This window comes from Anser anser (assembly GCF_964211835.1).
Source record: "Anser anser genome assembly, chromosome: 24".
NCBI lineage: Eukaryota > Metazoa > Chordata > Aves > Anseriformes > Anatidae > Anser > Anser anser.
The window spans coordinates 2,346,077-2,360,117 of NC_139745.1; the positions used below are offsets into that span (position 1 = coordinate 2,346,077).

A 14,041-nucleotide genomic window follows, 5' to 3' on the forward strand; every position below is an offset into this window, starting at 1 on the left:
GCGGTGTTGAAACGGTGCCATCCCGTTTAGTGTATCAGCCGTAATTATCGTTGGAAAGGCAGAATGGAAACGGCTTGTTTAGTTACATTTCATTAAAAGGACTTCATCTGGGGGCAGGAAACAATGAGGCTTAGGCTGTATAAATATTTGAAGAGTGCTTTCCAGCAACGTAACCCCTCGTGTGTGCATGCGAGCACGCACGCGCTTACAGCCCTGCTCACACACACACGGAGGGGAGAACTTGAAACGTTTCCCATCGAGTGCCGAAATCCTGAAAATCCCCCGTGCCTGGTGAGGACTCAGCCGAGGCTTGGCCACAGCTTGGGTCACTTTTGTCCATCGGCAGAAACTTTGCTCGTTTCCAAGGCTCGAACCCTCCTGCCTGTTTATTTTCACAGTAAAACGAGCCCGGCGGGGATGGAGGCGCTTCCTGGGCAAGGTAACCAGAGAAGGCAACGCCGGGGTCAAGACTCCGCTCTCGGTTGTGTTCGGGAGTTTTCCTTTCATCTGGAAACCTCAGCCTCCCTGGCGCGGCGCAGAGCCCGGGCGGTTGCAGATGGGGTCCCTGGGGGCCGCCTTTCGGGTGGTCCCCGCTGCGCAGCCCCCCGCCATCCCCTGTGCTTTGCAAAAGGGCAAAGTTTCACCCAGCGCTTGAGCATCTCCCATGTGGGGAGGTGCCTTCTGGGTTTCTTCTACTTGCATTTCTGTTATTTTTTTGTTGCACGTCACGTGAGGTTGCTGAAAAGCACGATGCGGAGTGGGGAGCGGGGCTGGATGGGCCGGTGCCGTCGGAAAGGAGATTGATTGCATTTCCAGATGAATAACTGCGGCAGATAAAGTTCAGGGCAGATAAATATAGCCTAATGGCTCTCTGAGCGTGGACTAGAAAGAGGAAATACCTTTTTTTTCTTTTTTTCTTTCCCTAAATCGAGGAGCTCCGGCGGCGATCTGCTGGGGGTGGGAAACGTCTGTCTGCTCCCGAGCGCTTCGCGCAGAGGGAGGCGGGCTGCTTTCGCAGCCAAAAGGATGCAGCTGGAATGAATTTCCCAGCTGGGACGCGCTGCTGTCTGGCCTGGAGGGGCTGGGGAGAGCCAGGATGCGGCCCCAGGCTGGCTCCTGGCCTTTCTCTGCTCCGTGGTGGCCCTGGGCACGGGGACACCGGGTGTCCGGGGCCGATTGCTGGGAGTGGTCTGGGCGGAGGGGGCAGACAGAAAGCCCGAGGGGGGTTTTCACGCTCCCTTTGCAGCTCCAGCACCTGGTTGCTCTGTATCTGATCACACATCAGTCTATTTTTAAGGTGCAAAAACTTCAGATATCCAAGTGTCGGGCAAGCAACACTCGCCACGTGCGGGCTGTCCAAGCGCTGCCGGGTTAACCCCAACTTGGGCGCATCCCCTTGTGACAGCGGCACCTCGGTCCCAAACCACGTCGGTCCCAAACCACGGCAGTAAATTAGTGCCTGTCACTGGGAGCACCCCCCCTCGGTGCTTGGCTTTGGGGTCTTATCCCCAGGTGTTAAATCACTGCATCGGGAGCCCGGAGGCACCGTAATATTTTCCCAGCCTTGCTGCATGCCTTGGTGCAAACAGCCTCCGTATCTGAGGCTGGGACGGTAAATATTTCCTGCTCGCTCGGGAGCTGGTGGACCTGGGGGATGTTGGTGTAACCTGGAAGTGTGTCGGCAGCCCGAAGTGGCTGGCTGGGGACATTGGGATGCACGGAGCATCGCGAGCTGTGGCCAAAACACTCAGCTCGCCAAAATGCTGCTGGAGCAGGCGCTGCTGGAGGCTGTGCGAAAGCTGAACCTTCAGCGGCCGGCCAAAAAAAAAAGAGCTGGCCTGGAGGAAGAGACTGCAAAACTGTGCTGCTTTTGGGGTGAAAAGCAGCAAAGGCCTGTTTTCCTGCGCCTGAAGTTGTTGGAGCAGCAGCGGGGACTTAGAGACTTGCCAAAAAAAACAATGGAAAAGGGAAACTGAAAAGGAAAAGGAAATAAAAGATGATAAAGCTGGGGAGGAGAGATGCTGTTAGCTGCTTCCACCTTGCTGGGGTTACCCGTGTGCACGCAGGGGGCTGGAGCAATAAATCAGCTGGGCAATGCAGCGAGAGCCCTGCTGCAGCCCCCGGCGCAGGCAAACGCTGCATTTATTTAAGCAGGGTCATCTCCCTGCTCCTGGGTGACATGGGTGACACTTGTCCCACCAAAAAGCTTCCCCAGACTGAGTAACACGAGCCCCTGGGGCCTGGCCGTGCTGCGGGGACTCTCCAGGGAGCTGGAGGAGTGACAGGGGCATGCAAATTGCAAAACGCCCGGGGCATGGTCCCGGAACGGGGATGGTGCTGGGGAGGTGCTCAGCAGGCACGGAGGTGTCCGTGTAAGGAGCGGGGGAGCAGATCTGAAGTCCTATTTCCCAGCTCTTTGGAGAGCTGCGTCTCTTTCCGGAGAGCCAGCTCGGAAATGCGCCTTTGTGGAAGGTGAGAAAAGCCCGAGACGGTTTTGCACGCTAAGCTGCAATAGGATTATGGAGCCGAGCAAATTAAATCAATTCTGGGCTGCAGGGGGAAGGTCCTGCACGGTGCATTTCAGCCGCCGGGGCCATCTCCAAAGCGCAGAGCCCGGGAAGGAGCAGCCCTGAGCCCACCTTGTGGGGACGAGCTCGCCGCGCTCTTCCCATGGGAGACCCCAGCCTGGGGCCGAGCCCCAGCTCACGGCACGTGCCGGGATTTTTCTGGGGCTGCCTGTGGGAATTAGCAATGCTCCCCGTGCAGGGCACATCTCCCCAGCCCTACGTGCTGGTTTATGGGCACTGATGTGGGTGCGTGGGTCCCCCATCCTCCAGCACCTCGGGATGCTCCAGGCGGACCGAGGGCACCGGAGGTTTGGGGTTTTCGGTGGGCAGAAAGCTTGATGCTCTGTGCTGCAGCATCAGTGAGGGGCTGTAGGGCTCAGCGTGGCTTTTTCCCCCTAAAAAAACCACAACCTGGGGTGGTTGGCACTTGGGGCGAATCCATCCCTGGGAATCATCCGCGAGTGCCTGACGCAACCCCATCCGTGCGGCAGAGCCTCGCTTTGCTCGTTTGTACCTCGTCGTTCGGCGCTTTGCATACAGCAGGAGGTGGTGCTTTGTTTGTGGGTTGTTGTGTTTGCTATTTATTTATTTTTTTTTTTTCTTTTCCCTTCCGTCTCCCCAGAGGCAGAAAGCAGAGCGTGCTGGGGGATGAGGTGTTAGCAACGATTTACGTCGAGAGGTTTGCTATTTTTCATGCCAGCCCTGGCTCGGGGATATTTATTGTGTAGCGGGGTAAGCTCTGGCACTAATCCATTGAAGAACAGGAATAAAAGATGCTGCTGGAGGCAGCCTGAGGAGCAGGAGGGGATGCTGGTGGAGGAGCTGAGCCCTCTCCAGGGCCGTGGACCAGGCGGTGACAGCGCTCACACACGTGCAGAGCTCGGGTTTGGGCAGTGCCCGCACCCTGCTCGGTGCTTCCCTGCCTTGGCGGCGCGGAACCGGTACGGAGCCAGAATAATTGCTGCCACTCGGTAACTGCTAATGATTATTTTACTCGCATAAAGTAACCGGCCTATTAAATCAAAACGCGCCGGGGCTTAGGCAGCTGTTATTCGGGGGCTTAATTAGGTTGAAAAAGAATAAAGTTACAAAAAAAATAATTGGCTGCTGCTCGCCTGAGCTCCTGCCACGGCTCGCGAGGCGGATCTGTGCCGGCTGTGAGCATCGGCCCCTCCGCTCCCCACCAGCATCCTGCACCCCCAAAATCCCGCTGCCCTCTGCCCAGCCTCCTCGGCTCTCCTCGAGCAGCCCCGCTGGTCTCCAGCACCAGTCCTCCTGCTGTCAGCAGCAGCTTCCCGACAGGTTTATTTTTAACTCTCAGCCTTGGATCAAAGCACGGAAATTCAGCGATTCTGTAGTGGGAAAAAGAATCGCGGAGTCTTTAGGGCTCAGAAATGGTGTTTTCATTTCAGCTCTATGCGCGAGTTAATATTATTTCAACTGTTTATAGTATCGCTAAATCATGTGCTGGAGTGAGTTATTAAGGCTTTCCGTAGAAAACACCAGAAAGGTGCTTTCAAGGAGCGATTTAATTGAAAATATTCTCTGGAAAATATCTTAGAAATAATCAAGGCTTTTCCTGGAGCACTTTCCTGGAGCAAACAGCGCTCGGCCACGGACAGGTTGGTGACGGGGGCTGTGTCCTTCTGAGCCTCCCAGCGCTGCTGGCTTCGGCATCCTCCCCGGGTGCTGTGGCTGTGGGATCCCGTGGGGCACACGGAGCTCGGCTTTGTCCGGAGGTTCCCCATGCCCCTGTCGTGGGGACGGCAGCGGGGGGATGCTCAGTGCCGTTTTGTCCGGCTCGCTGCTGCTCCTGCAAGCTACCACCTCCCCGTGCATCGCCCCGTCCTGGCAAGGGGAGGCTGCTGCCCACGTCCCTCTCCTCGCAGGGCTGGGGACTGCTGCTGGGAACAGGTAGGTGGGGGTTCCTGAGGCTGCCACTGGGTAGAAATGCAAACAGACCTTTACAAAGAGCACGTGGCCTTTGGCTCGCTTTTGTTTTTTTTGTTTGTTTGTTTGTTTTTTTCCCTATTCATTTTGCAAGTAAGAGCTGAGTTCCCTGACCGTGGGCAGGGGATGCGATGCAGAGACCTGGAAGAGAAGATCTGGCACCAAGGGACGGGGAGGGGACAGTCCAGTCCCCTGCACCACCCCATCCCATTCTCCAGGCTGCTTCACACCGATTCAATCTTCTTTTTCCTCTTTAAATGCCCGCCCACAGGGATGGGCTGATCCCCTGCATCCCTGCTGATGCCCTCCACGTGCATCCTTTCCCCTCAGCCTCGTGTCGTGCCCCAGGTTGTGCCAGAAGCTACTGGGTGACAGTGGACATCCATATCATGGGGTGCAGGATGGCCGTGGACATCCAAATCCCGGGATAAAACCACCTCTGTCTGCAGCCAGCTGCACCAGGTCTCCCTTCCCATCCCAAACCCCACACGGGGCACTGGGGGCCGGGACTGGACCCTGTGGGTGGATGCATGTGGGCTCCTTGGGCTGGGAGATCCCCTCCCCCGGGCTTTGCTTCTTCACAGACCCTGGGGTTGCTCAGCCCCGCTCGCCGTGCACGCTGCCGATGGGCCTCAGGTGTGTGCTGGGGAAAGGATTTTACCACGCAGCTTCATCCCCATCGCTGCCAGCCCAGGCGCTGGGCATGAACCAAGCCTGCAAACCCTGTCCCCATGCATCCCAGCTGCCTCAGAAACCACCGCATTTCAGTTTTTATCTCCCTTCTGATTCCTTCGGGGGAAACTCTCGAGTCCAAAGAAACATCTACAGCCTTCAATAACTTCAGGCACCCAGGCTGGGGCGGATACACCCCATCCAGGGGTGCGGGGAGAACCCCCGACCCTCTCCAAAATCCCATGGAAAGCATGTGCAGGGATTTGTGCCGGGATCTCCCCCCTCACGGAGCCTCCTGCCTCGACCCCCAGGAGCTGCTGCTTTTTGGGGCTTCTCATCCCCAGCTCATACCTTGTCCCCCTACGGGGCCATTCCCTTCCCCACGACCCCCCCGGGGAAGCAGAGCCCGGGGTTGGGGTGTGTGCGCCCGCGGAGATCGCCCAGCGCCCGCATCCAGGGATGCGTCGCCATGGAGGCGGTTTCCTTGGCGACCGTTGCCATGCCGATGGCTACCGGAGAAGGACCTGAGAGCATCCCGGGGAGGCTCGCCAGCCTTTCCCTGCTGTTAAAGACGGATTGATTTATAAGGCTCCCTTCCTCCCGGTATGGCTGCAGGATGTTCAGCGGCAAAGCTCGCTTCTGCAACGGCAGCGCTTTTCGGGGGAGCGTTTGGGGTGGCTTGGGGGTGAGGTCTGGCTCCACAAAAACCCACCATGGAGGGGGAATGCAGCAGGGCGTGCATGCGAGGTTGCATGGGGGATTTAGGAGGACTCGAACCAGCCATCGTGGTTCCCCGGGACATGTCCCAAGATGTGGTGGGCTCTGTAGGAACCCGCAGGAGGTGACAGGTCCCCTCTGTGCCGTGGTTTCCCCAGCAAAGCACCCAGCGCTGCTGTGCTCGGAGAGGGCTGAGGGTGCCATGAGGACCCTCTTTCTGATCTTTACAGTTTTCTGCGTATAAAACAGTGTCACCCACCGTGCTAAAGGGATAGGAGGGACGGGGGGCACCCGCCGTGCTTAGGGGTGCAGTGTGCACAGACAACATGGAGAAAACGAAGCTTCTCTAATCTCCAGCTCAGCTCCGATGGGGCCTGGCCAAAGGGCCGGAGCTTTCGCTCGCTTTCCAAGGCTCTTAGCGCCGGACTTGGCTGTGATTTCTGCTGCTGCTGCCCCTTGGCTGTGCATCCCGGCTGGCCCAGCCAAGCCTCGGTGTGGAGGCATCGAGGGGACAGCACGCGGCTGGGTTGGCGTCAGCGCATGCCCTTGGGGGAGCAAAAGGGTCCCCTGGGCTCGGGGGGGGCAGGGGGAGATGTCTCCCTTACCAATCTCCGTGTTCAGAGCAGGTGACAAGGAAATCCTGTGCGCCCGGCACTGATTTGGGGTGGTTTCGGCTGACGGGTGCGTGGGCTGAGCCGCGGGGCGGTGGCACCGGTGGGACAGGGGGGAGCTGGCGCCTTGCAGGGCACGATGAAACCTTTCCGTTCCTTTCCACCTCCCAGACCTTGCCAAAGGGAAAGCAAGGCCCCAGGAAAGCAGGGCTGAGCTGGTTGGCGAGCCCCCTGCCAAGAGACACCACCCGAGAAGCTGGAGTGGCAGAGAGCTCCTGGCTTTTGGCTCGAGCTGGCTGTGAGCAGATCCCTGTCCCTAAATTGAAGTTTTAGTGTTCGGATGCAGCTTGCACGATGCCCAGCCATCAGCAACCTTGCCGGGCAGTTGTGCACCCTGTCTTGACATGCTGCAAACCTCAGGTGGCATCGCAGCTCGGGGGTATCTTTCCCACCGTGGGGACATCCCGGTCCCTCCTCCAGCACACCTGGGGGTGCTCCCTGCCTTGCTCGGACCACCGGCAATAAAGCCTGGCTGAAAGGAGCGCCTCCTGGCTGAGGAGTTGGACTTGGTGATCTTTATGGGTCCCTTCCAACTCGGGATATTCTGTGAATCTAGGAAATTTCTCCCCCGGGACAAATCCAACCGGCTGCATCCCTGCTGAGCAGCTGGCTGTGCGGGCTGGGAGCCCTCGTCCTCGGTGAGCTGGGGAATCAGCGCTCCCCCCAGCTGCATCCCCCCTCGATGCCGGGGGGGCCGGGACGTGCAGAGCATTAACAGTCTAAGCAGCAGTAAATCCAAATAAACACCGCCTGGCCCCAAGATTTATTGCATGAGCCTGACCGATGGCGTCAGCGCTGCAGCGGGGGCAGCTCGGGCCGGGAGGGGCTTTATGTAAGGGAAGGGGAAGGGGAGTGGTGGGCATCAAGAGGTGTGTGTGTGGGGTCTTTGGGGGAACAGCCGTGTCCCCAGCACCCCCCTCTGCACCAGGAACACCTGGGGATGTCCTCGGGGCAGGGCCACCCTTTTGTTTCCTTGCTCCGGGGTTTTCAGATCCTGAAGCTGGAGCATCCCTGCCCTTCGCCCATCCCGGATCCCGCTCCCCGGAGTGGGCTCGGCTGCTGTCCGAGCAAAATGTGGTGAGGTTGCCCCCATGGGAAGCTCTGCTTTTGGGTTTGGGGCTGGGAAATTCTCACGTGTGCCGGGCAGGCGGGAGTTTTAGGCAGCTGGAAGTAAACTGGCTGTTGCCTTTGCCATGGGGAGCGGGAAGAGCACCAGGCATGCCCTGGCACAGCACGGATGCAGCTCATCCCACAGCCAAGGGGTAATTTGTCCCCGTCACCGTGGGGTGTAGGGGGCTCAGCTGCACTGCGTGTTGGGATCAGCTGCAGGAACTCTTTGCCCATCTGCCCTCTTTACCCAGGCCCAGGCGATGTGCAGCGATCTCCATCATCTCCAGGACATTCCCACTGATCTGTCACCACGGGGCCACCAGGACCAAGCCCTGTCTGCAAACAGCGCCCGCAGCTGCCAGAGTTGCTTTGATTTGATGTTCCCAAACCAAAGCTCAGCTGCCTTCGGGTCTTTGCAGCGGGGTGGGGGCACGCTGCGTGTCCCCACCTGCATCGCTGCATTCCTCCAGCCTCTTCTCCTGGGCAAAACACAGCCAGGGCACACGCCAAGCCTTTCCTTCCCCGTGGGATGGATGGATGGATGGATGGATGGATGGATGGATGGAAGGATGGACGGACAGATGGGGGCACGCTGGGTCCACGCTTTTTGCCTTTTCCTTTCCCCATCCAAGCACGGGGAGCCGGGGAGCCGATGGCTGGAGCTGCCTCGTCTGGTTCCAATTTAAGGGAGCTCGGCGGAGCCGGGCCATGTGGCTCCCATTACGGCGAGGCTCTGCAGGTCGAGCAGAGAGAATGTGACCTTCAGGGAGCTCGCCCGGGTCGGCCGGCAGGGCTGAGGGATGCCTGGGGAGCGCCTGTGCTATGAGCTCCTTGTTTCTTGGGGAGCCTCGATGTTTTTAGTATAAAAACTCGCTGACGGTCCGGGATTAAGTGACAGGATTAGTCCTCATTTATTTTAAAAAATCATAAAAGAAGACAGATGCAAGTTTCTGGGCATCTCTGTCTTCTCTGGAAAGCTTTGATGTCTGACCATGCCGTACCCAACAAGCACAGAAATCAAAAGGCAAACAAAAGCAGCTCCAAATGTTCCTTCTCCTGTCTCCCAAACCTTGCAATTTTTCTTTGCCCTCCCGTCAGTTTTGGTGGCCTTTCCCATGATTTATGGATCCCTGGGGGGCAGTAATAGAGCCCCCAGTGCCTTCCAAGGCCCTCCTGTGCTGTGTTTGCAGCAGATCAGTCTTCAAAGGACATGCAACTAGTCCCTGTGCTGTCCCCTGTGATCTCCTGGTCCCTTGGCATCCCCGCGCCGGTCGCAGTGTGTGGGCTAGAAAAAGGAAAGGGAAATCCCACCTGTGGAAGGGGCAGGCTGCTCCCTTGCAGCCCTGACTGCAAGACCTCACTCGTAAAACCCCTCTGGCACGCACAAAGCTTCCACCACCAGGCCAGTGGGTGCGAGGTTCTGTGCGACGTCCACGCTCCGATCCCTCCCTGAGTGCTCCGCGTGGGAACCAGAGCGAGACACAGGCAGTTTTGTCCTTGTGGGGTCAGGCACGGGTTTACAGGTCAGACATCACTTGTTTAGCAAAGTCATTTGCACTGGTCCTTGGAGCATCAGTTTTGCCCGGCTTTTTCCCATCTCCTCTCTGGCAGCTGGAGCTCGGTCCTCCACGGACCAGAGCAAAGGACTACGAAGCCGTTGGAGCTCGTGTCACTTGTCACCCCTCGATGATACCTTGATTTCCCCCACGGCAGCTGAGGCTTCTTCTCTGTCTTGAGCTGATGGGTACCAGGGGAAGGGACGTGGGGGAAAAGCTTGAGTTGAGCCCCTCATTTCTCTATCTTGGGACCTTTTGACATCTCAAACCTCATTTTTGTTCCAATCTGGAATGGGAACAAAGAAACTCGAAGTGGTTGTCAAGAGGTAAAACCCTGTAAGAGCGGAGGGGGGGACCCTTCTACCCCCTTGTTTTACATTTAAGCACTAACCTGGCTCCTTACATCTTGAAACATCTGATGCTATCTCACAGATCAAAGCCTCCTTGTTTGGGTTGTAATGAAGTGTCAAACTGCTTCCTTGCAACACAAACAGGAGACACTTTGATCTGCAAAACAAGATGCTGAAGAGCCCTCCTAGCAAGGGCTCTTCAAGTTTTAGCAGCCGTGGAATATCTCAAGTCTGACATTGTTTCATACTGTGACTTTCTGAGCTGATGGCGTGCGTTGCTGTCACACCTAGGCCAGGAATTAAGTGAGAATCACTTAAAACAAAACAATACTGAGCTGGAGAACTAAAATAACGCGTTTTCTAACAGTTTCCAAAATCAGGGTTTTTTTTCCCCTTTTCCAGAGGGCTCGTTTCCATGGGAAATGTTATCAGAGCCAATGTGAACTCCACAAAATGTCAGCTTGTCTGAAAGATTTACAAAAGAGAATTATTTGGGGGGCGGGGGGGGGACGTTTCTGGGCAGCTCAGCCGGAGAGCACTGCCTGCAGTCCCTCTCCCTTGGCCTTGCTCTCCCCATCCTGTCCCGTGTAACCCACCCTGGGGGGGGCCATGCAGGGCCCACCCTGGTTTTTGGGGATCCCCTTATCCCCGTTGGGGCCAGCTAACGCGGCTCTCCATGCTCGGCTGCAGGCTCAGCGCTGGCGCAATGAGAACTACGAGAGGCCAGTGGACCTGGAGGGCTCCGGGGACGATGACCCCTTTGGGGACGACGAACTGGACGATGTCTACTCGGGCTCTGGCTCAGGCTGTGAGTAGCTGCAGGGCTCCCGGGAAAGGGTGCTGGGCCATGGGGAGCCTGGCCCTGGGTGCTGGGGGAGAGGATTGCCCCTTGCCCACCTCCAGAGCAGCCCTCCTGCTCTCTTCTGGCCCAAAGCAAAAGGGAATGGTCCCAAAGGTTGGGCTCGAGTGACTCCATTTCCCATTTAGGTCTCTGGCCCTACCAGGCAGGATTAGCCCTTCCTGATAGCCTGTGCTGGTGCTTTAGGGGTTTCATTGACCCCAGAGGGGGGCTTTGGCCAGCACCTGGGAATTTGCAGCCCTTGGTTCGTGCTGAGCCCACAACGGGTCCATGCCCCCTGGTTTTTGGGTGCTGGAGGCCACGCGGTTGTCAGCCCTGGGAAGTGCCTGCCTCACCCTTTGCTCTTCTCCCCCCTTTCAGACTTCGAGCAGGAGTCGGGGCTGGAGACGGCCGTCAGCCTCACCACGGACACGTCCATCACACTCCCCACCACGGCAGCCGCCCTGCCCGTCACCGCGGTGCAGCCCGTGGCAACTCCCTTTGAAACATCCCCCACCGAGGACACCGTCCCCGAGCAGACCACCGGCACCTCGTATATCCCCAGGGTGACAGAGGCACCAGTGATACCCAGCTGGAAGGCCACCACCACCAGTACCACTGCCAGCGAGGCCCCCAGCACGACCACCACCACCACCACTACAGCTGCCACCACCACCACCACGGCCACCACCACCGCCACCACCACCACCAGCACCACCACCGTGGCCACCGCCAAGCCCACCACCGTCCGGAGGTTCCTGCCCCCCTTTGTCACCAAGGCGGCCACCACGCGGGCCACCACCCTGGAGATGCCCACCACGTCCGTCCTTGAAACCAGCACGCCGACAGAGGTGGCCACGTCACAGCTTGTCCCCTCCAGCACGGCCAAGCCTAGGTCCCTGCCAAAACCAAGCACCTCCAGGACTGCAGACCTCACGGAAAAAAGCACTGCCTTGCCTTCCAGCCCCACCACGCTGCCACCCACAGAAGCCCCCCAGGTAGGAGGCTGGAGCCCTTTTTCCCTGCTGAAGGGCTCGTGGACCACATTGGAAGCTGAGCGATGGTGACGGGGAGCTTTTGGGGTGGCTCCATCCTGAGCCAGCTGTTCAGCAGGAGGTCAGACTGTGTTGGGGTCTTCCCAGCTCTGTGGAGAGTTGAACATTTGGGGAGATGGAAAGGGGAGACGAGAGGGATGGGGGCAGCTCCTGCACGAGCAGTGATGGGGCTGATGGGGGACACGGTCACCCAGGATATGCTGCTCCAGAGCATCTTCCCCAGGCAGCAGGAGGGGGAGCAGGGCCGGGGTTTGGGGGCTTTCCTCTGAGGTTTGGGGCCAGAGAGGGGCTTTCCTCTGGACGCACTTGCTGAGCTCATCGTACCACAGCCCGGCTCGCAACCCAGTGCTGGGAGACCCAAACGCTCTGCAATTACTGCGTGATGGAGCATTTCCAGCCCGCCGGGGGTCCTGAGCTGGGGATTTAATCCGCTGCTCCATCTCCCATTCAGAGCCCCTGAGGGGCCCTTTGAAAAGCGCTTTGACTGAGAGGTGGAGTGATTTGTCTAAACTAGTCCCTCTTTTCTGGGTACGTATATATGTGTGTAGCGCTCCGGGCTCCCGCTGACCTTCAATTAATCTCTGTCACAAAACCGCTCGCCTGCGGAAGCAGCGAGCCGTGAGCTCGTGCCAGGGGCAGTGTGACATGGAGAGGGCCCCGTCTCGCCCACCCCGGCTTCATCCCCAAAGAGCTCTTTGCCTGTCTGCATTTGTAGTGGTCCAAGGGAAGCGTGAGAGCGGGATGAAGGGAGAGAAGGAGAGGGAGGGGACCCCTGGGGCTCGGGGAGCTCATCCGATGGCATCCACTCCTCAGCCTTGCTGTGGTGCTGTAGCACGAAGCATTGCACCACCTCCTGCCTAGCAAGGAGGTATCTGAAATATTGCAGCCAGCTCTTGGTCTGTGCTGGGGACAGAGCCCGAGCAAGGGTCTGGGACGTGGGACCCCCGCTGACTCTCCTTCGGTCTCTGGAGGAAGCCAGAGGTGAGAGCTGGGCACCTGGGTGGGGACAGACCAGAATGGTCCCGCTCAGCCCAGGTGGCCTCAGCCTTTTCGGTGACTGCCAAGTTGTGGGGCTGTGGTGCTCTCTGCAATACAACCACCCACTTCAACGGCACGGCAAAGGGATATCCCCGCGCCACCCCATCACAGGTGTTGTGGTGTCCTTCCTCCAGCCATACTGGCGCTGCTGGAGGCAGGAACCACCCGTAGGTCCTTGTCCCCTGCTCCACCTTGTCCTTTCTCCCAGGTGGAGCCAGGGGAGGTGTCGACGGTCCTCGACAGCGACCTGGAAGTCCCCGTCAGCAGTGGCCCCAGCGGGGACTTCGAGATCCGGGAGGAGGAGGAGACAGCTCGTCCCGAGCTGGGCAACGAGGTGGTGGCCGTGGTGACACCGCCATCGGCACCGGGGCAGGGCAGGAACGCGGAGCCGGGGCTCATCGACAACACGATAGAGTCGGGCAGCTCGGCCGCTCAGCTCCCCCAGAAGAACATCCTGGAGAGGAAGGAGGTGTTGATAGGTGAGAGTGGAGGTGGTGGGCTGGAGGGGGGATGGACAGCCCCCAGGAGAGGGCTTGGTCTTCAGCAGGGTGCTGGGGTGGTGCTGAGCCTGGGATAACCCACTGTCACCCGCCGAAATAGGCACCTCGAGTGCCTGTACTGGGGGCTCCCTGGGGTCTTCCCGTCTTTGCAGGGAGAGTGCGGAGTTTGTGTTTGCTAGGAGGAGTTTTATGTGAAGAAATAGGATGTTTTAGGGAAATGATGTCTTATGGTGATGGCTGAATGCCACCTGACCGCAGGGGGGGACAGAGGTGGTCTGTTCCTTTGGGTCCTGCCCATCCGTCAGCATTACGAAGCTGTTGCAGCCCCTCAGATCATGCTGTTGCATGAGGCCAACGCCTTCACTTTTAGTTTAAGCATGGATTCAGTCCCCAAAGCACACGGCAAGCCAGCATCCAGCAGGGTTCTCCTGATTGCTCTCGGTGCGCGGCGGTGCCGGGTCCCCCTCTGACGGCCGTGCCACCTTTCTGTTGCAGCGGTGATCGTGGGTGGCGTGGTGGGAGCCCTCTTTGCTGCCTTCCTCGTCATGCTGCTCATCTACCGGATGAAGAAGAAGGACGAGGGCAGCTACACGCTGGAGGAACCCAAGCAAGCCAACGTCACCTACCAGAAGCCGGACAAGCAGGAGGAGTTTTACGCGTAGGACAAGAGCCCGGCGTGCCTCGCGCTCTCCTTCCTGCTCCAAACTCTCCCTTCTCCTCTCCTCCATCCCGTCTCTCTCCTTCTCTCTCTCTCTCTTTTGGATCAGACTGTGAATTTAAAAAGCAAAAAAAAAAAAAAAAAAAAAAAAGAACCCGCAAAAGGAGAAACCGCATCTTCGGCATGAGGGACGCGCCGCTTTGCGGACAGCGGCTGGAGCTCACGGGGCTTTTCCCACCACCACAACGACTCTGGGATCCGGACACCTTGTACCAGCCCTGGGGCGCAGGGGGGTTGGTTTGGATTTATCTTTTTTTTTTTTCGTGTTGGAAAGGAGGGAGGTTTCTTTCCCTCTCTCT

At 58.3% G+C, this 14,041-nt stretch overlaps 1 protein-coding gene across 2 annotated transcripts in view; it reads left to right on the forward strand.

Annotated features, from left to right (window-relative positions):
* The window catches only part of SDC3 (syndecan 3), a 30,724-nt gene extending 16,888 nt beyond the window's left edge, over positions 1-13,836 (forward strand). For both annotated transcript variants that reach the window (XM_083810436.1, XM_083810437.1), the window contains exons 2-5: positions 10,284-10,401; positions 10,813-11,429; positions 12,733-13,003; positions 13,520-13,836. In XM_083810436.1, the coding sequence (XP_083666562.1) occupies positions 10,284-10,401; positions 10,813-11,429; positions 12,733-13,003; positions 13,520-13,686 (1,173 nt within the window). In that variant the 3' untranslated portion in view covers positions 13,687-13,836. The remainder of the gene's footprint in view (positions 1-10,283; positions 10,402-10,812; positions 11,430-12,732; positions 13,004-13,519) is intronic.
* The last annotated feature ends 205 nt before the right edge of the window (positions 13,837-14,041 follow it).